The sequence below is a fragment of the Corylus avellana genome, chromosome ca2 (assembly GCF_901000735.1).
Source record: "Corylus avellana chromosome ca2, CavTom2PMs-1.0".
Taxonomy (NCBI): Eukaryota; Viridiplantae; Streptophyta; class Magnoliopsida; order Fagales; family Betulaceae; genus Corylus; species Corylus avellana.
In genome coordinates, this window is record NC_081542.1 from 14,977,085 (window position 1) to 14,996,433 (window position 19,349).

Here is a 19,349-nt window from a genome sequence, read left to right on the forward strand (position 1 = left end):
TCATGGCGGTTTTGGTTTAAGCTTATTGTGGTGGGCATGGTAGTGTGAAATTGAGGAGATCTCATAGTTGGGCATTAATGTATTAATGGTTGAACGGTAGATACGGAGAAAGAGAGGAAGCTAAGAGATCCAGCGGCCTGGGCGGTTGATGAGAGAGAGAGAGAGATAGATAACTTATCGGCATGGGTGGTGACATCTGGCATCTAGTTGGCAGCGGCAGTGGCGGCGTGGTGGGTGGTGTTGCTTGGGGTATAGATGTGCGTGTGTGTGAGAGAGAGAGTGAGAGGATAAATTGCCGGCATGGGTAGTGGTGCAGCGGCAGCGGCGGTGGCGTGATGGATGGATAATGTGAAAAGTAGATAAAAAGTTTTTTTAAGATTTAAATTTGGTATGATCCGGTGTTTTGTTCTCATTTTGTTATCTTGTTCCAAGCTGAAGTTTCAACCTTTTATTGGTAGGCACAAAGGTCTTGGTTTGTGCCAAGACCTTATAGAAGTTATTCTCAATATCTTCTAACCTATTTAAAATAGTGTCAAGTGTCTATAAACATTTAAGAGGCACATCTTAGTTAGTATGGGCACTTTATATTTTGTATTTTCCTTTATTTTTGTATTAGTGCCTACATGTTAACTGATATATCAATTTGACATATATTTATGAAGTCAGATAGATATGCTTTTTGTGATACATATATTGTAGTGTAATTTACTTTTTGATTGTATTTATCATATTATAATAAAAATATAATATATAAAAAGAACAAAAAAAATTTATTATTATGTTTTATTATTGGGGAAACTTCACTTACCCCTTATGAACTTACGCTCCTTTCGCAAATACCCCTTAATGTTCAAAGTCTCTCACTTTGGTGTATCGAAATTTGTTTCATTCCAAATACTTCTCTACTGTTAGATATTGCAGAAAAATCAAACGGTTAAATAAGCAAAAGACCTTTATACTCCTAAAAATTTTTAAAATTCCAAATTTACCCTTATTTTTAAATTAAAAAAAAATATTATTATTATTATTATTATTATTATTATTATTATTATATTTTTTTTTAAAGAAAAAATAAAAGAAAAAAAGTGACCCACAAGTGACCTACGGTGAGTCACAAGTTGTGACCCACGACAGGTGGTGACCCACGGTGGGTCACAAGTGACCCTCCGTTGATGACCCACCCACTGTCTTTTTCTTTCTTTTTTTTTTTTTTAAAAATTTTTTTTTTAATATTATAATAATAATAATATGATGTGTCAATTTCAATACAGGTGGATTAGACCCATGGGTCAAGAGTTTTTCTTTTTTTTTTTAAATAAAAGATAAGGGTATTTTAAGAATTTCAGAATTTCATACCTCTCCGTTAAGATTTAACAGAAAATCCTAACGGAATTGGATAACTGAAACGAAACGAAAGTTCGATATACCAAAGTGAGAGACTTTAAACATTACGATGATATTTGCAAAAGACGCCTAATCTCATAGAGTGCAAGTAAAGTTACCTGTTATTATTTTATTTTCGCTCCGACTGAAATTACTTCATGTTTTGGCCACCGGCTTTGAGGAACCAAGAAACCATTTTCATGATTTGGAAAAGCAGCTTGGGCTCTGTTCTGTAACATGACATCCGACAAGACACATGATTGCTATCGAAGACAATCAGCATGAAAACATCACACGTGAAAAGTTGGTGCAACTTTATTAGCGTTGGCATCAATCGATAATAAATAGTATGCAAAGGTTTCTTACAACTTCTATTAGCGTTGGCATCAAAATATATATAAATAGTATGCAAAGGTTTCGTTTCTACAACTTTTGCCTTTTGGCAAATGCTTTTTTGGTTGTCTCCCAAGTCCAATATGTCATGTAATGTCAATTGCTTTTCCCAAACAAAATTAATATACAACCAACTTTGTGACCATTCTTTATTTAATATTTTTATCTTTTGTGTAAAAATAAGTTAATAAGGTAAACTGTAGAGTAAAAGATATATATATATATATATATATATATATATATATATATCGAATATCATAGTCAAAGTTAAAAAATTACACAGTCATAAAGGTCAAAAACATATAGATCTTAAATTGAAATCCTATCTATGACGTTAAACATTCGCAAACCTTGCCCAATCTTCAACTTATAAAACAAATATGCTTTAGCAGACTCCTTCCGGGGCAAAGGTAACACATTTTTCAGGCATGAGCAAAAGACTCACACCCAAACTATTCTCTTCTAGACTTGAAAGTTATAAAATTATTTACGTCTTCAACTCAAAGGCTAGGACAACAAAACATACATGAAAATACAAGAAAAAAAACAAAGCAACTAAAACCCACAAACCAGCAGCAACATCAGAATGAGGAGTGGAGGGAAGCTGCCAAAAGATTCTAGTCAGAGCACAAAAGACATAAAAAGCCCACAAGCACCAAAGGAAGTTTGCCGGAAGAATCTGGCCAGAGTGCAATAGACCACGCATCGGTGCGTGGTAGCCCAAAAAAGATGTTGATGGTGCCGTTGGAAGCGGGCGGAGCCAGTGAGCGCGGTGGCGGGGCTCATGTCGAGGTGGGTATGATGGAGGGAAGTAAATCGAGCTTTGAAAAGTACTACCGAAGAGCCCAGTCAAAAACCGAAAAAAAGACACAGCCGAAGATGGATGGCATCGAAATTGAGCTTTCTAAAAACGACAATAATAGTATAATACCTATGTAGCACATAAAAAAAACCATAATGAGAAGAGACCCATAATTAGGAATTCTTTATTTTTTTTAAAAAAAAAATTAAGGGCATAATCATATTTTCATAAATATATAGGTATAAATATAATGGATATTTTAACGGTTATTTATTTTATTAAAATCAACCGTTAAATTAGTAGGACCATAACAAGTCTCTTAATTCTCATTTTTTAAAATTTGGTAGACATTGAATATAGGTGGAAGTTTGACCACTTAATTATGGTTTTCATTTGCTCAAAAAAAAAAAATTATAGTTTTCATTATAATAAAAGCAAGGAAATATCTTCTGATATTTTCCCACCTACCAAGCAGCTTATTTAATTTAATTGGTTACAAAGCTTCTGTGGTCAATGAGTCAATGTCATGATTGATAGTTTGATACTAATACTTTTCTATTGTGCCATATGTCATCATTTTCCCCATATTAAGTAGTGCTACGGTTAGTCATTTCTCTCATGATTATCACATTTATTTAGCAAATACAACAAATAGATGAAATTTTATTTCCTCAGAAAAAAAAAAAAAAGATGAAATTTTATTTGCTAAACATTTGTAATTTTTAAAATGTTATTAATTTATGATAAATACAAAATTGATAAATGTGGTAAGTTTTGAGTTGATACTTGTAATAAATATTGAGGTGGCAAAATCTCATCTATTTAATTTAAAAATAATAACTACATTTTAAGAACTATACATAATAAAGTACCTTAAAATTTTAGAAAATCTTAAATCGAACATACAACAATAAAGAGATTTTGTCAAAGGATCATTATTCTTTAAATAAACCGGCCTTTTAGTTTGCGGAATAGATTTATAGAATATAACAATTATTCCTAGAATATAGTCATTACTTTCATTTGACATGTGTTAACGCTTAATTGATTTTTTTATGTCAATTAATTTTAAATAATAAAAGAAAAAAGTCACTTAAAATACAACATATCTGGCGGTTCAAAATGAGTGTGATGTGATATGATTTTTTTTTCTTCTGTATTTTAAATTATTTATTAATATATTTATTTAAAAAAAATAAGAGAAAACTTTTGATCAGAACCATCCTGATAACACCTCTTTTACAGCCTCCAATTAATAACCAACACATAAGCAAAAACATAAAAAGTGCATAAAAATAAGTTGGACCAAAATACACTAGATTTTAGGGTGATAAAATTCATAAAAAGTTAATTTTCTACCTTTAGGTTTTAGTTTTGAATAAAAAAAACGAGTTTTAAGGTATTAGAAATGGGTTTTGAGGTATTAAAAACAGGTTTTGGGGCATTAGAAACGGGTTTTGAGGCATTAGAAACGAGTTTTAAGGCAGGTCGTGGCCGGCGAGATTTGAGGCGTTCATCGCCAGCCAGACCCAAGCCGTGGGTCTAGCCTAGGTCTGCCAACTATTGATTTTTTTTCTTTTATTTGATGTGATTGTTCTCACTTTTATTTTTTACATTTTTCTTAAATTGATAATGTGTCACATAATAATTAGAAGCTATAAAATGAGTATTATTACGATGAAATTTATGGTTGGAGCTCTCAAAAAATAAAGATACAAGCATGTCAATTTTTTTATTTTTTATTTTTTAAATTCATGATTGAAAATAGACTTTTTTCTTACCAAAAAAAAAAAAAAAAAAAAGACTTTTTTAGGTACTTCGAGACTTCGAGTGATCATGACACGTCATTCTCTTCCCTCCATTGCAGTAATAAATAACGAAACAAAGAAGCTTAGGCCTTCGCTCTCGCTCTCTCGCTCTCTCTCTCTCTGTGGAATTAGTTTTTGTTACCGAAAGGCGCACGTTAGCGATGGAGCTTATGTCCCATTCGTCGGCCTTCCTTTTACCCACAATCCCGCCCGACCACCGCCCCTCGCTAACGTACGCACTGGTCGTGCTTAACCAACGCCTCCCGAGATTCACTCCTCTGCTGTGGAAGCACGGTACTTATCCTGCACCCTTCGCTCTCTGTTTTGCGTTGTTTTCTTTTCCTTTTTTCTGGCCTTGTTTGGGTTTCGATTGGCGATTTTGAAAGCTCTGAGAAATAATCCGGTGCGTGCATGCGTTTGTTTAGAGCAGCACACCTCCATCTCTGCGCTGATGGCGGCGCGAACCGCGTCTACGATGAAATGCCTCTGCTCTTTCCTCATGAAGACCCTTCCGATGTTCGAAGCAGGTTTGCTTTTTATTTTTTATTTTTTAAAAATTTTACTGTATTTATTTCTTTTCGTTGGGAAATTATCTTGTTGATCAAATTTCGTGCTTTTGATGATATGCTTCAAATTCTGCTTCTATTTATCTTGTGCTGATTAGTTTAGTCCTTGCAAAATACATGAGGTTTAGAAAATTGCAATCAAGTCCTTTTAAGTGTTAAATCATCCTATTATCTGAAAAGCTTCTAAAAGGAAAGGTAATTTAATCATTTATTTAATATTATAAAGTGCCTCACCCGTGGCAACTCTTTTTCGATAAGTAATCCACATAAAATATTTAATTAAACTAAATGGGGAAATTATAAAGATAAGATTTGAACTCGGAAAGTTGTCCCCTGCAGCCCTGCTACCATGTTAAATTCTAAAATTTTAAGTTAATAGAAAATAATGAATTTAATCATTAAGTAATTTTTAAGAAGTTGCGTTTAGATCAAACATGTAATTTATAGTATGGAAATTATAACTTCGAGAGTTTTTCAACTTTAGGAATGGTTCGGATCGGTTTTGAAACATGTAAGTGATAATTCTATGGTGGCTGTTGTAATTGATGGCACAGAATTAAGAAGAAAAGCTGAGAGTGATATGTTGTATTTGGGGTGTAAGCAAGAGTTCTATGAAAATTCCATCTGTCTTAAAGAACATTTTGAATGGGTTTATAGAGGCACTGGAATTTACTACCAATTTCAAGTCATTGGAAAATGCTGAAGTGTGTAAAAGGATACATGATACTACTACCACCAGGAAATATCTGGACTTGAACACGTCAAGCGATTTGTGGCTTTTGTTGCTTTATTCTTTTATTCTTAGTCACATGGTGCCAATCCTTCGGAGCAGTGTGGCATGAACTTCTCAAAGGGCTTCCTTGTTTAGTTTATGGTAGTTATATGAAGTTAGGGCTTATTTCAGATCATAGCATCATGAATCCTACTGTCAATTACCAAAGAAAAAAAGAAAGATGCATCCTGCTTGTGGTAACTGAAGTTGCTGTATAAAAGCTAGAAATATTTTTATGCTGCATTACCTGGTTCTGTACATATGCACCATACTTTTATATTTCAAGCTTTCTGTTTCTCATAGCCGATATGTGGTTTTTTATTTTTTGGTAGTGTTCCCTGATGCTCTTGGGACAGTCAAAAAAACAGATATTCTAGTCATTAGGTGTTATGTGCTTTTTTTTTTTTTTTTTTTCTTTTCTTTTTTAATTATTTGAAATTTATGCGTGCGCTTAGCTTTTTGAATCCGCAACCTCACCCTCCATCTCATTTGTATGGGGGAAGGAAGTGCCATTTGAGGAAGAGCTCTGGCAGTGTTGTGTGCTAATTTGAAATAACTATATCAATTTTGCTCCTCTAGCCTTAAACCCACTGAGTGGCATTGTGGGAATCTGAAGCCACGTAGTTATTGGAAAGAACTTATTGAATCCATTGTTTGGGCTCATAAGAAATTAAAAGTCGCTGCAGATTATACTGCACAAGATAGAGCTTTTTGTGTGCATTATATTAGCGTATTATCTTATTTTGAAAGCCATAGAGATGCTGGTTTCTTAGTTTAGTTCTTGGAAGCATGGTTTCTAAACTAATGCTGGTGTGTTAAATAACTCTAACTTCCAACATTTGTGCCAGGTACAAGCCAGAAGTTATCAAAGGTGACATGGATTCTGTCCGAGAAGATGTACTAGGCTTTTATGCAAACCTGGTAACTTGCTTTCTTTACTTCCTGTGAAACCCCTTCAACTGATCCTGTTGTGGCATTTCTGTTCAATTTTGGAACTTGTGACCCAGATAAAACCTTCACAAAGATGATCTCTGCAGTATATGTTATTGTGGTGTTATTGCCATTTGGTTTTAACATATGCAGTACTCTGGAGCCATTCTCAGGATGTCTGTATTTTTTCACTGAATTCAGGGAACTGAGGTAGTGGATGAATCTCAAGATCAGGACACCACAGATCTACATAAATGCATAGAATATATACGCGATTTCACATCAGACATCGATAAGTCAAATGTAAGTTAGATAAAATCTTCTCTGCTCGAGTTATCTTGAATCTGTCTGTGTATACTAAAATTTCATTTGTGGAACCATTGGCATTTGTTCTTGCACCTTCTGATTAGGAACTGGTTAGTACAAATTTATTGTGCCAGATGGTCTGCAACTGAGTTAGTCACCAGCATGCATGCTCAATTTCGCGTTGTAATTCTTGATTTAATTCCAGATATGCATTCTTGTTGCTGGAGCACTTGGTGGGCGGTTTGACCACGAGATTGGAAACATCAATGTTTTATGCCGCTTTTCAAGCATGCGAATAATTCTTTTATCTGATGACTGTCTCATTCACCTTCTTCCAAGAACTCACTGTCATGAGATCCATATTCAACCCTCTGTTGAGGGTCCGCATTGTGGACTCGTTCCGATTGGTATGCCATCCAAAAGCACTACAACCACCGGACTCCAGTGGGATCTTGGTAAGCGTATTACAATCACATAATACTGTTTGAGTTGTCTCTTTCATTTACCAAGCTTTAACAGAAATAACTCCTTTCTTGGCTTTGATGGTCTGATCGCCAATTTTCTGCACTTGACATCTTGCATAAATACATATTTGACTAATGATCAAGAAGGGGGGCGTTGGCTGACATGCCTCATTTATGTTGGAATGACTGGATGGCATGGCCCCAGAATGATGATTTGTGGCATGAAATCCTCTTATGCATAATTAGCACGGTCTTGTTTTTGAGTAGGCACATGGGGTTTGTTTGGCAAAACATTTTAGATGGTGCTTTAACATAGAAGTAAAATTTTGAGCTTTTAGTTATTTGTTAATACTTTCGCCTTTTTGCTAAAGACTACCCTAATTGAACCCACTTTCCATTACTCTTCCACTCACCCCAATAATTTCTCACATATCGAGGGTGATAGATTGTCCATTTGCGCAATGGGTGTGTTATTATTCTGTTGATGGTCTCATTGGTGTTTCACTTTATTATGATTATTATTATTATTAAAATTCCTTTCCTCTTTAATTATGTGATTTGCTACACCCGTCTGATGCACTGTGAATCTGTAATGTCTATTCCAGATAACATGGAAATGAGTTTTGGTGGATTAATAAGCACATCAAATATTGTCAAAGAAGAAAAAATAACAGTGCGATCTGATTCAGATCTTCTTTGGACGATCTCCATTAAAAAGCAGTAGTGGATATTGCTTTTGAGAGGTGCAAAAGTGGCAGTTTTTCTACAAGTTTTAGCCTACATATATAATATTGCAAGTGGTGTCACCTTCAATTATTGATGTCCAGGTGAACGTCTGTAGGAAGTATCCTAATTTCTAATTGGATTTGATATTTGTAATTAATAGGGCACAGTGTGTAACAATATCTCCCTTTTCTTCTTGCATTTGATTTTGGAGTAATGTTAGGGACCATCATTTTTTTTTTTTTTTTTATCCTTATAAAGCTGATGTGGCTTTCAAATCACCATTGAATCAAAATTCAAATATGATTCATCTTAAATTTAATAGTGATTTTGAAAGTCAAATCAGCTTTAAGAGAATAAAAAGAGGATAAAAATATGGTCTCTAGTATTACTCTTGATTTTATGATTTTGTATTATTTATCTATATTCGAATATTCCCGAAATGATTTTATTCTTCATAAGTTTTGTTAGATTACTAGTCAAATGGAATAGGCAATGAGATGCCAAAGCCTTGGCGTGAATTCACTTTGATAGAAGTGGTGTACCTAAAGAACAAAGCATATTTAGTTTATTATACTGACATGTCTTTACGACATGTGATTATTATATGTATTTTTAAAAATATAATGCAAGAATCATGTATTTTAAAAGTAAATATCAATTTAATATACAGAATTGGAAGAACGGATTCATAGATAGAGTGCAACTAAAAATATGAGTCCATGCGGTTTGAAAAGAAAAATAAAAAACAAAGGAAAATATGATTTCTCTTTCCTTTTTTTTTTTTTTTAACAAGTCAATTATTGCCTCTTTCATTTGCACAAATACCAAAACCAATACTATTATTTGAAGCAAAAGTTTTCAAAGAGGAATATGATGGATGGTCTCCATTTGAAATAATCATGTCATTGCTATAACAACATAAATATTAGGCTTAAAGAAAACCTAATTTATCGCCTCGATTCCTTCATTGTTGCGATTTCGGGTTTTACAATACTTTTTTTTCTTTTACCTTTCTTTTTACTTATTTACTTTATTTATTTGGCTTCTGCTACCATCAAATAGTCCTTAAGTCCAACTGATTTTTTTTTTATATATATATATTAAAATGTAATTTTTATATAAATATCAGTTTAGTAGACTATATTAAAATAATGTTCACCCACCTAAATGATTGAGCTAATTTTGTCAAGGGTGGACAGAGGACACATACTACCATTCCTCGCTGTTCGTGCACCGCCACCCATCTACATGAGAAACCAAGAAAGTGCAAAATCTTGGAAAAGGACAGGTGTACTTGTCCGTGCCCAAATCCTAACCAGGGACCAATTAAATCATAAAATAAATAAATAAATTACCACCGACTCTTTTGATTTTACCCAAAATCATTCATTGCACGTGTTTTTTTTTTTTTTTTTTTCTAAAAAAACATAAAATTGCAAAGATAAAGTTGGAAGAAATTTTATTTAAAAAGCATGTGTTCGACACATAAAGAGTGACGCATCATTTTTATGGACTAAGTTGGAGAAATTTTTTTCAACTCAGTTTAGAAGAAAACTTTGTTTTTTAAGAACCTTCAATTAAAACTGTTTCTTAATTATTTCTCTCAGCATGAATAAAATCAATTTATGATTCTACAAATAATTTTTTATTTGAAATATATTATTGAACACCTTAATCTGTGCCTAATTAAACTAAATGCCACACTTTAATTATTATGAGCTTTCTAGCATTACAAATTTGACATGGCCGTCCATAATTGGTGAATATGATTAAGTAAGCAATTTAACTAGTACTTAGTCATTGACTTATCAACCATATACACTGTATTATTTTACCAATTATAAACTATCATACAAGTTTATAAGCAAAACGCTTATAATAAAAGTTGTAATACCCAACTTTATTCCATACCCAAAAGAAATAGTTATTTATAATGTTACCTCTCAAATTTCCAACTTTTCAACTCAAGGGTCCCAAAATGGACCCCAATGTCACCTAAATTTATAAAATGAAGTACATCTAATCTCACCAATTACGTGTGAAAACTAGAAAGAAATGAAAGACTTTTGAGACCAATTACACTGCCGACGAAGACCCAAAATCACTATAAAATGGGGAGCCGTTGCTCTAGTTTTGAATCATCAGGACCCAATTGCCAAAGATGTCCAACACACACTTGCTTGTCTTGCTTCTTGCCCTGGTGACTCTCACCATTGCCTCCAATGCCGACTACCAGAAGCCACCATCTCCTATCTACAATCATCCTCCGGTGACCAAGCCACCGGTTCCAATTTACAAGCCACCAACTCCTGTTTACAAGCCTCCTCCGGTGACCAAGCCACCCACAGAACACAAGCCACCAACTCTACCTCCCAAAACCGGAAACTCTCCACCTGCATACAAGCCACCGGTTGAGAAGCAACCTCCAGTGTACAAACCTCCTACTCCAAAGGCAGAGAAGCCACTCCCAGAACACAAACCACCACCACCAAAGCACCTGCCATCACCAACTTATGGTCACTTTCCGGGACACCCTCCACTGGAAAATGGTCAAGATCCTCACAAACCACCCCGAAAGGTTTTGCCTCCTCCAACACCATATGGGAAGGGGAAGCCACCTAAAAATGGCGCCTAGTTTGCACCACAAGGCATCAACACCTATCCATAATTAGTTCAATAGAAATAAGAGTAAATTTATCACTACTCATTATGCTTCAGCATTACTAGTGAGTAGTGAGGATTTCTCAGGTCATTGGACTGTTGTTCTGCTTGTAGTGAATGCTCTCTTCAGTGTTTTTATAGCTATCTATAATATAAATTTCCTTTTACCAATGCGGCTATGTCTTTTCACATACCAACAATGGAACATTCCTAGGGAGAAATGACTCAAGCTCTATCTGCATAAATATCAAACGATTTATACTAAGGTCTAAGACAACATACTAAGGTTTACAGATTTGGTTCAAAGCCTTAGATTTGAGTGCAAAATCATAAGCAACAAAAAGGGAACTAAATGGATGTGATTTTAGATAGAAGGAAAAGCATACAATTTGGGATGCAGAAAATTTAAATACAAGGAGGCAGATCAAGGCCATAACAGATCACCACCTATACATTTTTATTTATTGGTAAATTAAGATGCATATTGCCCATCAATATACGATAATAGTTACTAATTTATCAAGCCATAAAGTAGATATGATAATTTTTTTTTTTTTTAATTTTTTGATAAACAACCAAAGAAAGTATAAAAAAGAATAAAAGTAGAAGACAAAAGAGTACCTCTCTGCTTCTATATTACCTCACAAGCAGCCTCTGGAGAGAAAATTCTGCGTAGAAAAGAATAGAGAATTCTAGCAATTGAAGGAGCCCATTTGGTTGAGCTTTGTGAAACAAAGGGAGTACTAATTTCAACCTTGTAAACGTTATAAGTCTTTCACTCAGCCCTATGACGGAAAGCTGTGTTGAAAAGGGCAAATGAGCAGGAAAGAAAAACAAAATCTTGACCAGCTCCTGCCCTAGCCTTCTTGTTGTCCCCTTCTCAAATCAAATATGCAAAATTTGATGGCTTCAGTGGCAGTAGCAGCAGATGACAGTCCCATTCTTTCATGCACAACTAATAAACCTTGACAGGAAAATCAGGCAAGACCATAATAGATCACCATCTATACATTTTTTATTGTTATTTTAAGAATATTTAAATGGTATAGGGAAAGGAAAATGGACGTTATTGTGGAGTTTGGTTTCCTAAATTTAAAGAAAATTTAAGAGATGTTACTGCTAGTGCTCTAAGCCTATAACAATATAACATATTAATTATTAATTAACTAATTATATTAGGATATAATAATACTATTATACTAGTTAATACTAACTTCATAGTATTAGTATATAAAGTATTTAATGTCATCATAGGTAGTATAGTTTAATATGAAAAAATCTCTCTCTCTCTCTCTCTCTCTCTCTATATATATATATATATATATATACTAACTATAGTTAACTACACTTAGTATATAAATAAATAAAATTGATCATGTAACTCCTGCAAAAAGGAAAAATATTTGTTTTCTGATGAAAGCTCCATATTGCTTGCCTTGAGGGAGGCTTTACAACAGATATACTCCCCAAGTAATGCCTCTTACTCTGTTAATAAAGTTGAGGAGTGTACTGAGGAAGGACATAGCTCTGAGTTGTGTTGCCCTCATGAGAAACCTCCTTTGTTGTTCCAAATGAAAATAGTTCACCAACAAACATAATCTGAGTAACTATATTCTGCAAATGCAAAAGGACAAGGCTTAGGTAGTTGAGATTCCTATAAATAACTTTAAGAATATTTAAGAATGTCAATGAGGTTTGAAAAGAAAAATAAAAAACAAAGGAAAAGAAAATTTCTCCCTATTTTATATTGCCTACGAAGGCCCCAAAATCACTATAAAATGGGGAGCCATTGCTCTAGTTTTGAATCATCGAGACCCAATTGCCAAAGATGTCTAACACACACCTACTTGTCTTGCTTCTTGTCTTGGTGGCTCTCACCACTGCCTCCAATGCCGACTACCAGAAGCCACCATCTCCTGTCTACAATCCTCCTCCGGTGAGCAAGCCACCAACCCCAGTTTATCAACCTCCTAAAGAAGAGCAGCCAAGCCCCGAGCACGAGCCACCAACTCTACCTCCCAAAACCAGCAAATCTCCGCCGGTGGAGAAGGAACCCCTGGAGCACGAGCACAAGCACAAACACAAGCCATCAACCCTGGAGTACAAACCTGCTACTCCTGAGGCAGAGAAGCCAGAACCAAAACACAAAAAGCACCTGCCATCGCCACCTTATGGACATGGACACGGACACCCTCCACTGGAAAATGGTCAAGATCCTCACAAACCACCCCGGAAGGTTTTGCCTCCTCCAACACCATACGGGAAGGGGCAGCCACCTAACTAGTCTGCACCACAACCCATCAAAAGAAATAAGAGCTCATTATGCTTCATCATTATTACTAGCTAGCTACAGAGGATTAATTTCTCTGGTCATTAGACTCTTGTTATGCTTGTAGCTGCTGAATTTTTATACTTTAAACTAAGCAATGAGTGCCATCTTGACTATTTTATAGCTATCTATAATATTAATTTCCCTTTTCACGTAAAAATGGCTGCTAAGCTCAAGAAAATTCGTCTTATTTTTTGCTGCTTGGAGATTTGGTTGGTGGGCAGAAAAATCAGAAATGTCACATTTAGTACTATAATGAAGATTTTATCTTCGTCAATCATGTTTACCAACTAAAGCCAAAAACATAAACTATTGATCTACAAGACAAAAGTAAAATATGGTTATGTTCTATAACAGGGCAGCATTCATACTCAAATTTTGTCGTCTTTATTTGTGAAAGCAAACCATTTTACAAGAAAGGATAGAATTCAAAAGATTAAAAACAAGTTTCTGATCGATAACTACATTGACATATCAATCATACACAGCAAGTTTCTTGTACTCTTCACCAGAGATTGCTGATCTCATCACACCCTCAGAATTAACGATCCCACCTTCTTCCAAGAACAAAGTCAACATATTCTTGGAAAACCCACTCACAAGCGCCACCCCACTCTGGCTGGCGACCACCGGAGTTGAGGACGAGTTACGAAGGTTCCAAAACACAATCTCTGGCACCTTGTTGTATCCTTTCTCCCGGAACTTCCTCTGTATAACTTGGTAATCTGTTTCCCATGAGTCAGCTGATGAAGCCTCATCAAATTCCATATCACTGAAAACAAACACTCTCTTGATCAGTTGGTCTTCTGTCAACTTGCCCTCCACCGCAACTTGCAAGATTTGGTCAAAAACTTTCTGAAAGTCTGTATTGAGACAACAATCCATGTACGTTATAAATTCAGTCTTGTCAAGAAGAGTATCCCCTTCAATCAAGTGAAGCTCTGGGTTCTCACTAAAGGTAATCACCTTTCCCTTCCATGGCTCTTCACTGAGCTCCGAAACTAACAGCCCCAGCGCCACACACACCTCCAACGGAGTCCCACTCATACTCCCGGAAACATCACAAACCGCAATGCAATTCTTGAGCCTCCCTTTCTTGGCAAGATCACCAACCATTCTTTTCCACTGAAGCTCTGCCACCTTCCCACCATCCTCATCATAATTCAGCGACTGGATAATCTTGTGGGGAAGCAATGCCCCAGCGGCAATCTTCGCCTTCCCACTCTCCACCTCGGCAAGATATCTCCGAAACCTCTTAGGATCGTGCTTCTCAAACAGCCCCTTATAAGTCTTCATGGCCACCGACGCCACCCTGTTATATGGCAACGATTTCCACCGATTGGCACTCATATACACCTCGGGCAATTCCAATGCCTTATGCAACGGACCAAGAACTTGTTTCCTCAATCTATCTCTCACCCTGTACGCATAATGCGCCTCCTTTATCTCCCCGTACTGTTCCTCACACTCTCTTGGGAAAACACGCCTCGCAATCCCTTCGCATATCAACAATGACTTGTCGTACGACGAATCGATGGTCGGGCACCATTTTGCCGCAAGACTAATCTTATGAACCTCCCCACCACCCAAAAACGCTAAATCCGATTTCAAAAGCTCTGCAAACACATCGCAAACGCAATCGAAGAGGAACCGGTAATCAGAGTCATTGTTATACCTGTTCAAAGCCTTTGCAGCCTGCGAAACTTCCCACTCTTTCCTTAAAGCCCTAGCCACCACCTTATCCAATTGCCCCAACATCTCCTCCTCCTCCTCCCAAACAGCCCTCCTTTTCCATATACCACCCCCTCTCTTAAATTTCCGGGAATTCGTTTTGTTGAAAAATCTTTTCCTTCCCCGCGAAATTTTGTTCCCATCCTTTGAATTCTTCCTCTCCTCCCAGGCTTCCTTTGCGAGTTTTCTGACCTCGGGGCCTTCGAGAAGCCGATAGAGAATTTCAGGCAAATCCTTGAGGTACCCGAAATCGGCAAGAGCCTTGACGTTGAGAGCCAGGGTTTTGGGGTGGACTATGTGGAGCCAAAGAGCCGAGACGTAGAAGCCTTCTTTATCGGACTTCCCGGTGCCTCTCACACCCCTCAGATTGAAGATCAATTTCAGAGTGGTCAGGGCATCGTGCGCCCACGCCAGTTCCAGCCGTTCAATCAGATCCTTCGCCGGGGTATCGGGCACCACGTGGAAGAAGAAGTCGAGGCATGGGTTCCCGGACGACAAAAAAGTCGGAGACAAGTTTTCCGTCAGACCCATCGGTGGTCTCCCAGAGTACGTTTCGTGGGTCGGTGGTTTGCATATTTGAATTTGGGAGGCTACGGCGGGGTTTTGGGTGGCAGATATGGCAATCTTTCGTGCGGCGGGTGGGCCTACAAGACGTCCGGCAGAGGTCATTGTTGTTCAACTTGTTCTAGGTTTAGGATTTTGGAGGCTCTCTGTCCCTCAGCTCTCCTTACAAAGCAGAAGACTCCCACCCACCCATATATGCATGGTTTAGTCTCGACGTTTCGTGTGAGGCAAGGAAAAAAAACACCGCCTTAAGAAACTGACGTGGCACAGTTTCTTTTTTTAAAACGAAAATCTCTCGAGAAAGCTTGCAAATTGAAGAAAATCTCCACAATGGACCATAAATCAACACCAAGAAAATAAAAAATACAAAAAATAAGGAAGAGAACCACCGCCTCGATGAGTTTGGTGAAGAAGCGCGCGGCCTAAACAGCGGAGACCTTGCCGCGGTAGTCACGCCAAATCAGCATGCAGCCTTTGATGTCCAAGAGGAACAGTGCAGACACTGCCCCTGCCATGCTTTCTCCCACTTTGTTTTCTTCTTTTGAATTCTTTTCTTCGACTTCGGGTTTCGCAGATCAGATCAGACGAGCATTTACGGAGAAAATGGATGAGAACTGGTGCTTCATTAATTTACTAGGAGAGGGTGGATCTAAATGCTGAGGGAAAATGGATGAGAAAATTATATTTTTCCTTGAGAAAGTCTATTTCGTAGCATTACCCTAAATTTATTAATTTAGATGCCATTGGAGGATTTCAAGTGCCTTCAATTTATAAAAGAAAGAATCCTTTCAAAAAAAAAAATTATAAAAGAAAAATGCCAACACTTTTATAACTTACACACACACACGTGTGAGTATATGATTGTTTTAAAAAATATTAGTATATTTCAATCGGGAATATCTTCAATACAGCCATGGCTAAATGAGAACAAAACACTTGATTATTCCTTCACACACCCCATTCAGCCACCCTGTCGCCGTCACCCACTTCCTCTCTTCCTCTCTCTTTCCATCGGCCTCGTGGGGGTGGCGCGTGGCCACCCTCGGCCAATAGGGTGGCTCACCCAGATCTAGCTGGGGTGGCTCGCTAACCACCCCCAGCTACCCCGGGCACAGCCAACCCCCATGGCCTAGGGGTGGCTGGGCCAGGAGTGGCCATGGGGCCAATAGAGAGAGAGAGAGAGACAAAGGAGGCGGCGCGGTAGCATCTAGGCATGGGCGGTGGTGGCGGAGGCAGGAGGTGGCTCAAATGTGGGAGGATTAATCTTGTGTTTTGCAAACATATATGCTTCTTGCATTTTTCTTGGATAGCTGACGTGTTAAAATGTGAGTGGTGGTTTTCTGCCCCAACCGCATAGAAGCAGCTCTCATTTCAATCACGTACTATCATTTGTCACAAAGTCATAAAATTAGAGTAATTCTATAAGTTTTTCTTGTATTCTTTAAAAATTGAGGTATTTTTTAAAATTAATATTTGATTAAAATTTAATAGTAATCAATCACAAATTCAATGGTGATTTTAAAAGTCATATAATTTTTTAAGAAATACAAAAAGGACTTCTAGCATTACTTATAAAATAATTTGACGTTTACCATTACTCATTATAAATGAACCTACCATTTGTGCCGTGAACATTTTAATATTGTAATTGAAATATATATATTTTTTAAATATTTGGTACATGGAATAACTATTCTATTAGCACGATGTTTCGAAGATCTAGTCGGGGGCGAAGCCCTAAATGTGGCCCCGGTTATAAAAAAAAAAAAATAATAATAATAATTTAGGAGTTTGTATAACATTTCTCATTTCAATATCTCCAAAAGATTGAACAACCCCACCCTTTCTATATGGATTATTCTCCTCATAACGCTAGGCTAAAAATATAGCGATATCAGCTCTATTTGATAATGTGTGTGTGTGTTTTTTTTTTGTTTGAAAAAATATTTTGATATGACATAAATATATAAACTTTTTTTTGTGTTTTTAAAAGTGTTTAGTGCTTCAATTGATTGTTAATCTTTTTATTTTGGGAGGACAAAACAAAAATGTTTACAAATGTGGAGCCATTGTGATTAGTCATAATGGTAATATGTTAGTTAACTTAGTTTATTAATTAAGTAGTTAGTATGTTAATGCTACCCAACCGAATGTGGTGTTGTGTGTGAGCTCTGTATTCACCCGAATGGATGCTTGTCTTCTAAAAATTAAGAAAAATTAAAAAAACTAAAAAAAAAAAAAATCTCTAATTTAATAAATAGAATTGATCATGTAACTCCTGATAAAAGGAAAAATATATATATTTTTCTGATGAAAGCTACATATTGCTTGCCTTGAGTGAGGATTTACAACAAATATACTCCCCAAGTAATAACGCATGTTACTCTGTTAATAAAGTTGAGGAGCATACTGAGGAAGGACATAGCTTTGATAACATGTTATTCCAAAGGAAAGTAGTTCACCAACAAACATTATCTGAGTAACTATATTCTGCAATTGCAAAAGGACAAGGTTTAGGTAGTTAAGATTCCTATAAATAACTTTCAGAATATTTAAGAATGTCAATGAGGTTTGAAAAGAAAATTTCTCACTATTTTATACTGCCTACGAAGGCCCCAAAATCACACTATAAAATGGGGAGCCATTGCTCTAGTTTTGAATCATCGAGACCCAATTGCCAAAGATGTCTAACACACACCTACTTGTCTTGCTTCTTGTCTTGGTGGCTCTCACCACTGCCTCCAATGCCGACTACCAGAAGCCACCATCTCCTGTCTACAATCCTCCTCCGGTGAGCAAGCCACCAACCCCAGTTTATCAACCTCCTAAAGAAGAGCAGCCAAGCCCCGAGCACGAGCCACCAACTCTACCTCCCAAAACCAGCAAATCACCACCGGTGGAGAAGGAACCCCCGGAGCACGAGCACAAGCACAAGCACAAACACAAGCCATCAACACTGAAGTGCAAACCTACTACTCCTGAGGCAGAGAAGCCAGAATCAAAACACAAAAAGCACCTGCCATCGCCACCTTATGGACACGGACACGGACACCCTCCACTGGAAAATGGTCAAGATCCTCACAAACCACCCTGGAAGGTTTTGCCTCCTCCAACACCATACGGGAAGGGGCAGCCACCTAACTAGTCTGCACCACAACCCATCAAAAGAAATAAGAGCTCATTATGCTTCAGCATTATTACTAGCTACCTACTGAGGATTAATTTCTCTGGTCATTAGACTCTTGTTATGCTTGTAGCACATGCTGAATTTTTCTACTTTAACCTAAGCAATGAGTGCCATCTTCACTATTTTATAGCTATCTATAATATAAATTTCCCTTTCCACATAAAAATATGGCTGCTAAGCTCAAGAAAATTCGTTTTCTTTTTAGCTTCATGGAGATTTGGCTGGTGGACAGAAAAATCAGAAATGTCACATTTACTATAATGAATATTTTATCTTCATCAATCATGTTTACAAGCTAAAGCCCAAAACATGAACTATTGATCAACAAGACAAAAGTAAAATATGGTTCTGTTCTATAACAGGGCAGCTTCCATGCTCAAATTTATTTTAAATCAAGTGATATGTGTCTCATAGTTATTAAAAAAACACGTGAGAAATAAATGTTATTAAAAAAACATGTGTTTTTCACAGTAAAGGAACACATATCACTTTATTTGATGAGTTTATATAAAATAATTACAAACTAGTTTGTAGCAATTTTCTATCATCTCTAACCCATCCTGTAACTCGAGTGTTTTGTATAGAAAGATATTTGGTTATGAAAATAATAAGAAAAATACTACAAACCCTAACACGACTGGATATTACTTCATAGTGAATATGTTGCTAGTCATTTAAAATTTGTAAATAAAATGACACATTATTAAATGTAATAAAATTAAATCTT

At 36.5% G+C, this 19,349-nt stretch overlaps 5 protein-coding genes across 6 annotated transcripts; 4 read left to right on the forward strand and 1 right to left on the reverse strand.

Annotated features, from left to right (window-relative positions):
• The first annotated feature begins 4,492 nt into the window (after nt 1–4,492).
• LOC132171393 (thiamine pyrophosphokinase 1) lies at nt 4,493–8,683 on the forward strand. Of its 2 annotated transcripts, none has more exons than XM_059582701.1 (6): nt 4,493–4,680; nt 4,817–4,913; nt 6,573–6,645; nt 6,856–6,957; nt 7,166–7,415; nt 8,030–8,683. In XM_059582701.1, exons 1-6 carry the CDS (start codon nt 4,548–4,550, stop codon nt 8,146–8,148), a joined length of 774 nt encoding a protein of 257 aa, XP_059438684.1. In that variant the 5' UTR covers nt 4,493–4,547; the 3' UTR covers nt 8,149–8,683. The 2 variants fall into 2 exon arrangements, with proteins under 2 accessions (XP_059438684.1, XP_059438685.1); XM_059582702.1 differs by having other exon boundaries at nt 4,602–4,680; nt 4,812–4,913.
• A 1,628-nt stretch (nt 8,684–10,311) lies between these two features.
• On the forward strand, nt 10,312–10,785 carry LOC132169130 (repetitive proline-rich cell wall protein 2-like). The gene has a single exon (XM_059580213.1). The coding sequence runs from the start codon at nt 10,312–10,314 to the stop codon at nt 10,783–10,785; it is 474 nt and encodes a 157-aa protein (XP_059436196.1).
• A 1,854-nt stretch (nt 10,786–12,639) lies between these two features.
• Nucleotides 12,640–13,095, forward strand: LOC132169131 (early nodulin-75-like). The gene has a single exon (XM_059580214.1). The coding sequence runs from the start codon at nt 12,640–12,642 to the stop codon at nt 13,093–13,095; it is 456 nt and encodes a 151-aa protein (XP_059436197.1).
• Nucleotides 13,096–13,601: 506 nt separating this feature from the next.
• On the reverse strand, nt 13,602–15,540 carry LOC132169132 (uncharacterized). Its single transcript, XM_059580215.1, has one exon. The coding sequence runs from the start codon at nt 15,538–15,540 to the stop codon at nt 13,615–13,617; it is 1,926 nt and encodes a 641-aa protein (XP_059436198.1). The 3' UTR covers nt 13,602–13,614.
• A 2,578-nt stretch (nt 15,541–18,118) lies between these two features.
• LOC132169133 (early nodulin-75-like) lies at nt 18,119–18,580 on the forward strand. Its single transcript, XM_059580216.1, has one exon. It carries the CDS (start codon nt 18,119–18,121, stop codon nt 18,578–18,580), a length of 462 nt encoding a protein of 153 aa, XP_059436199.1.
• Nucleotides 18,581–19,349: the final 769 nt, after the last annotated feature.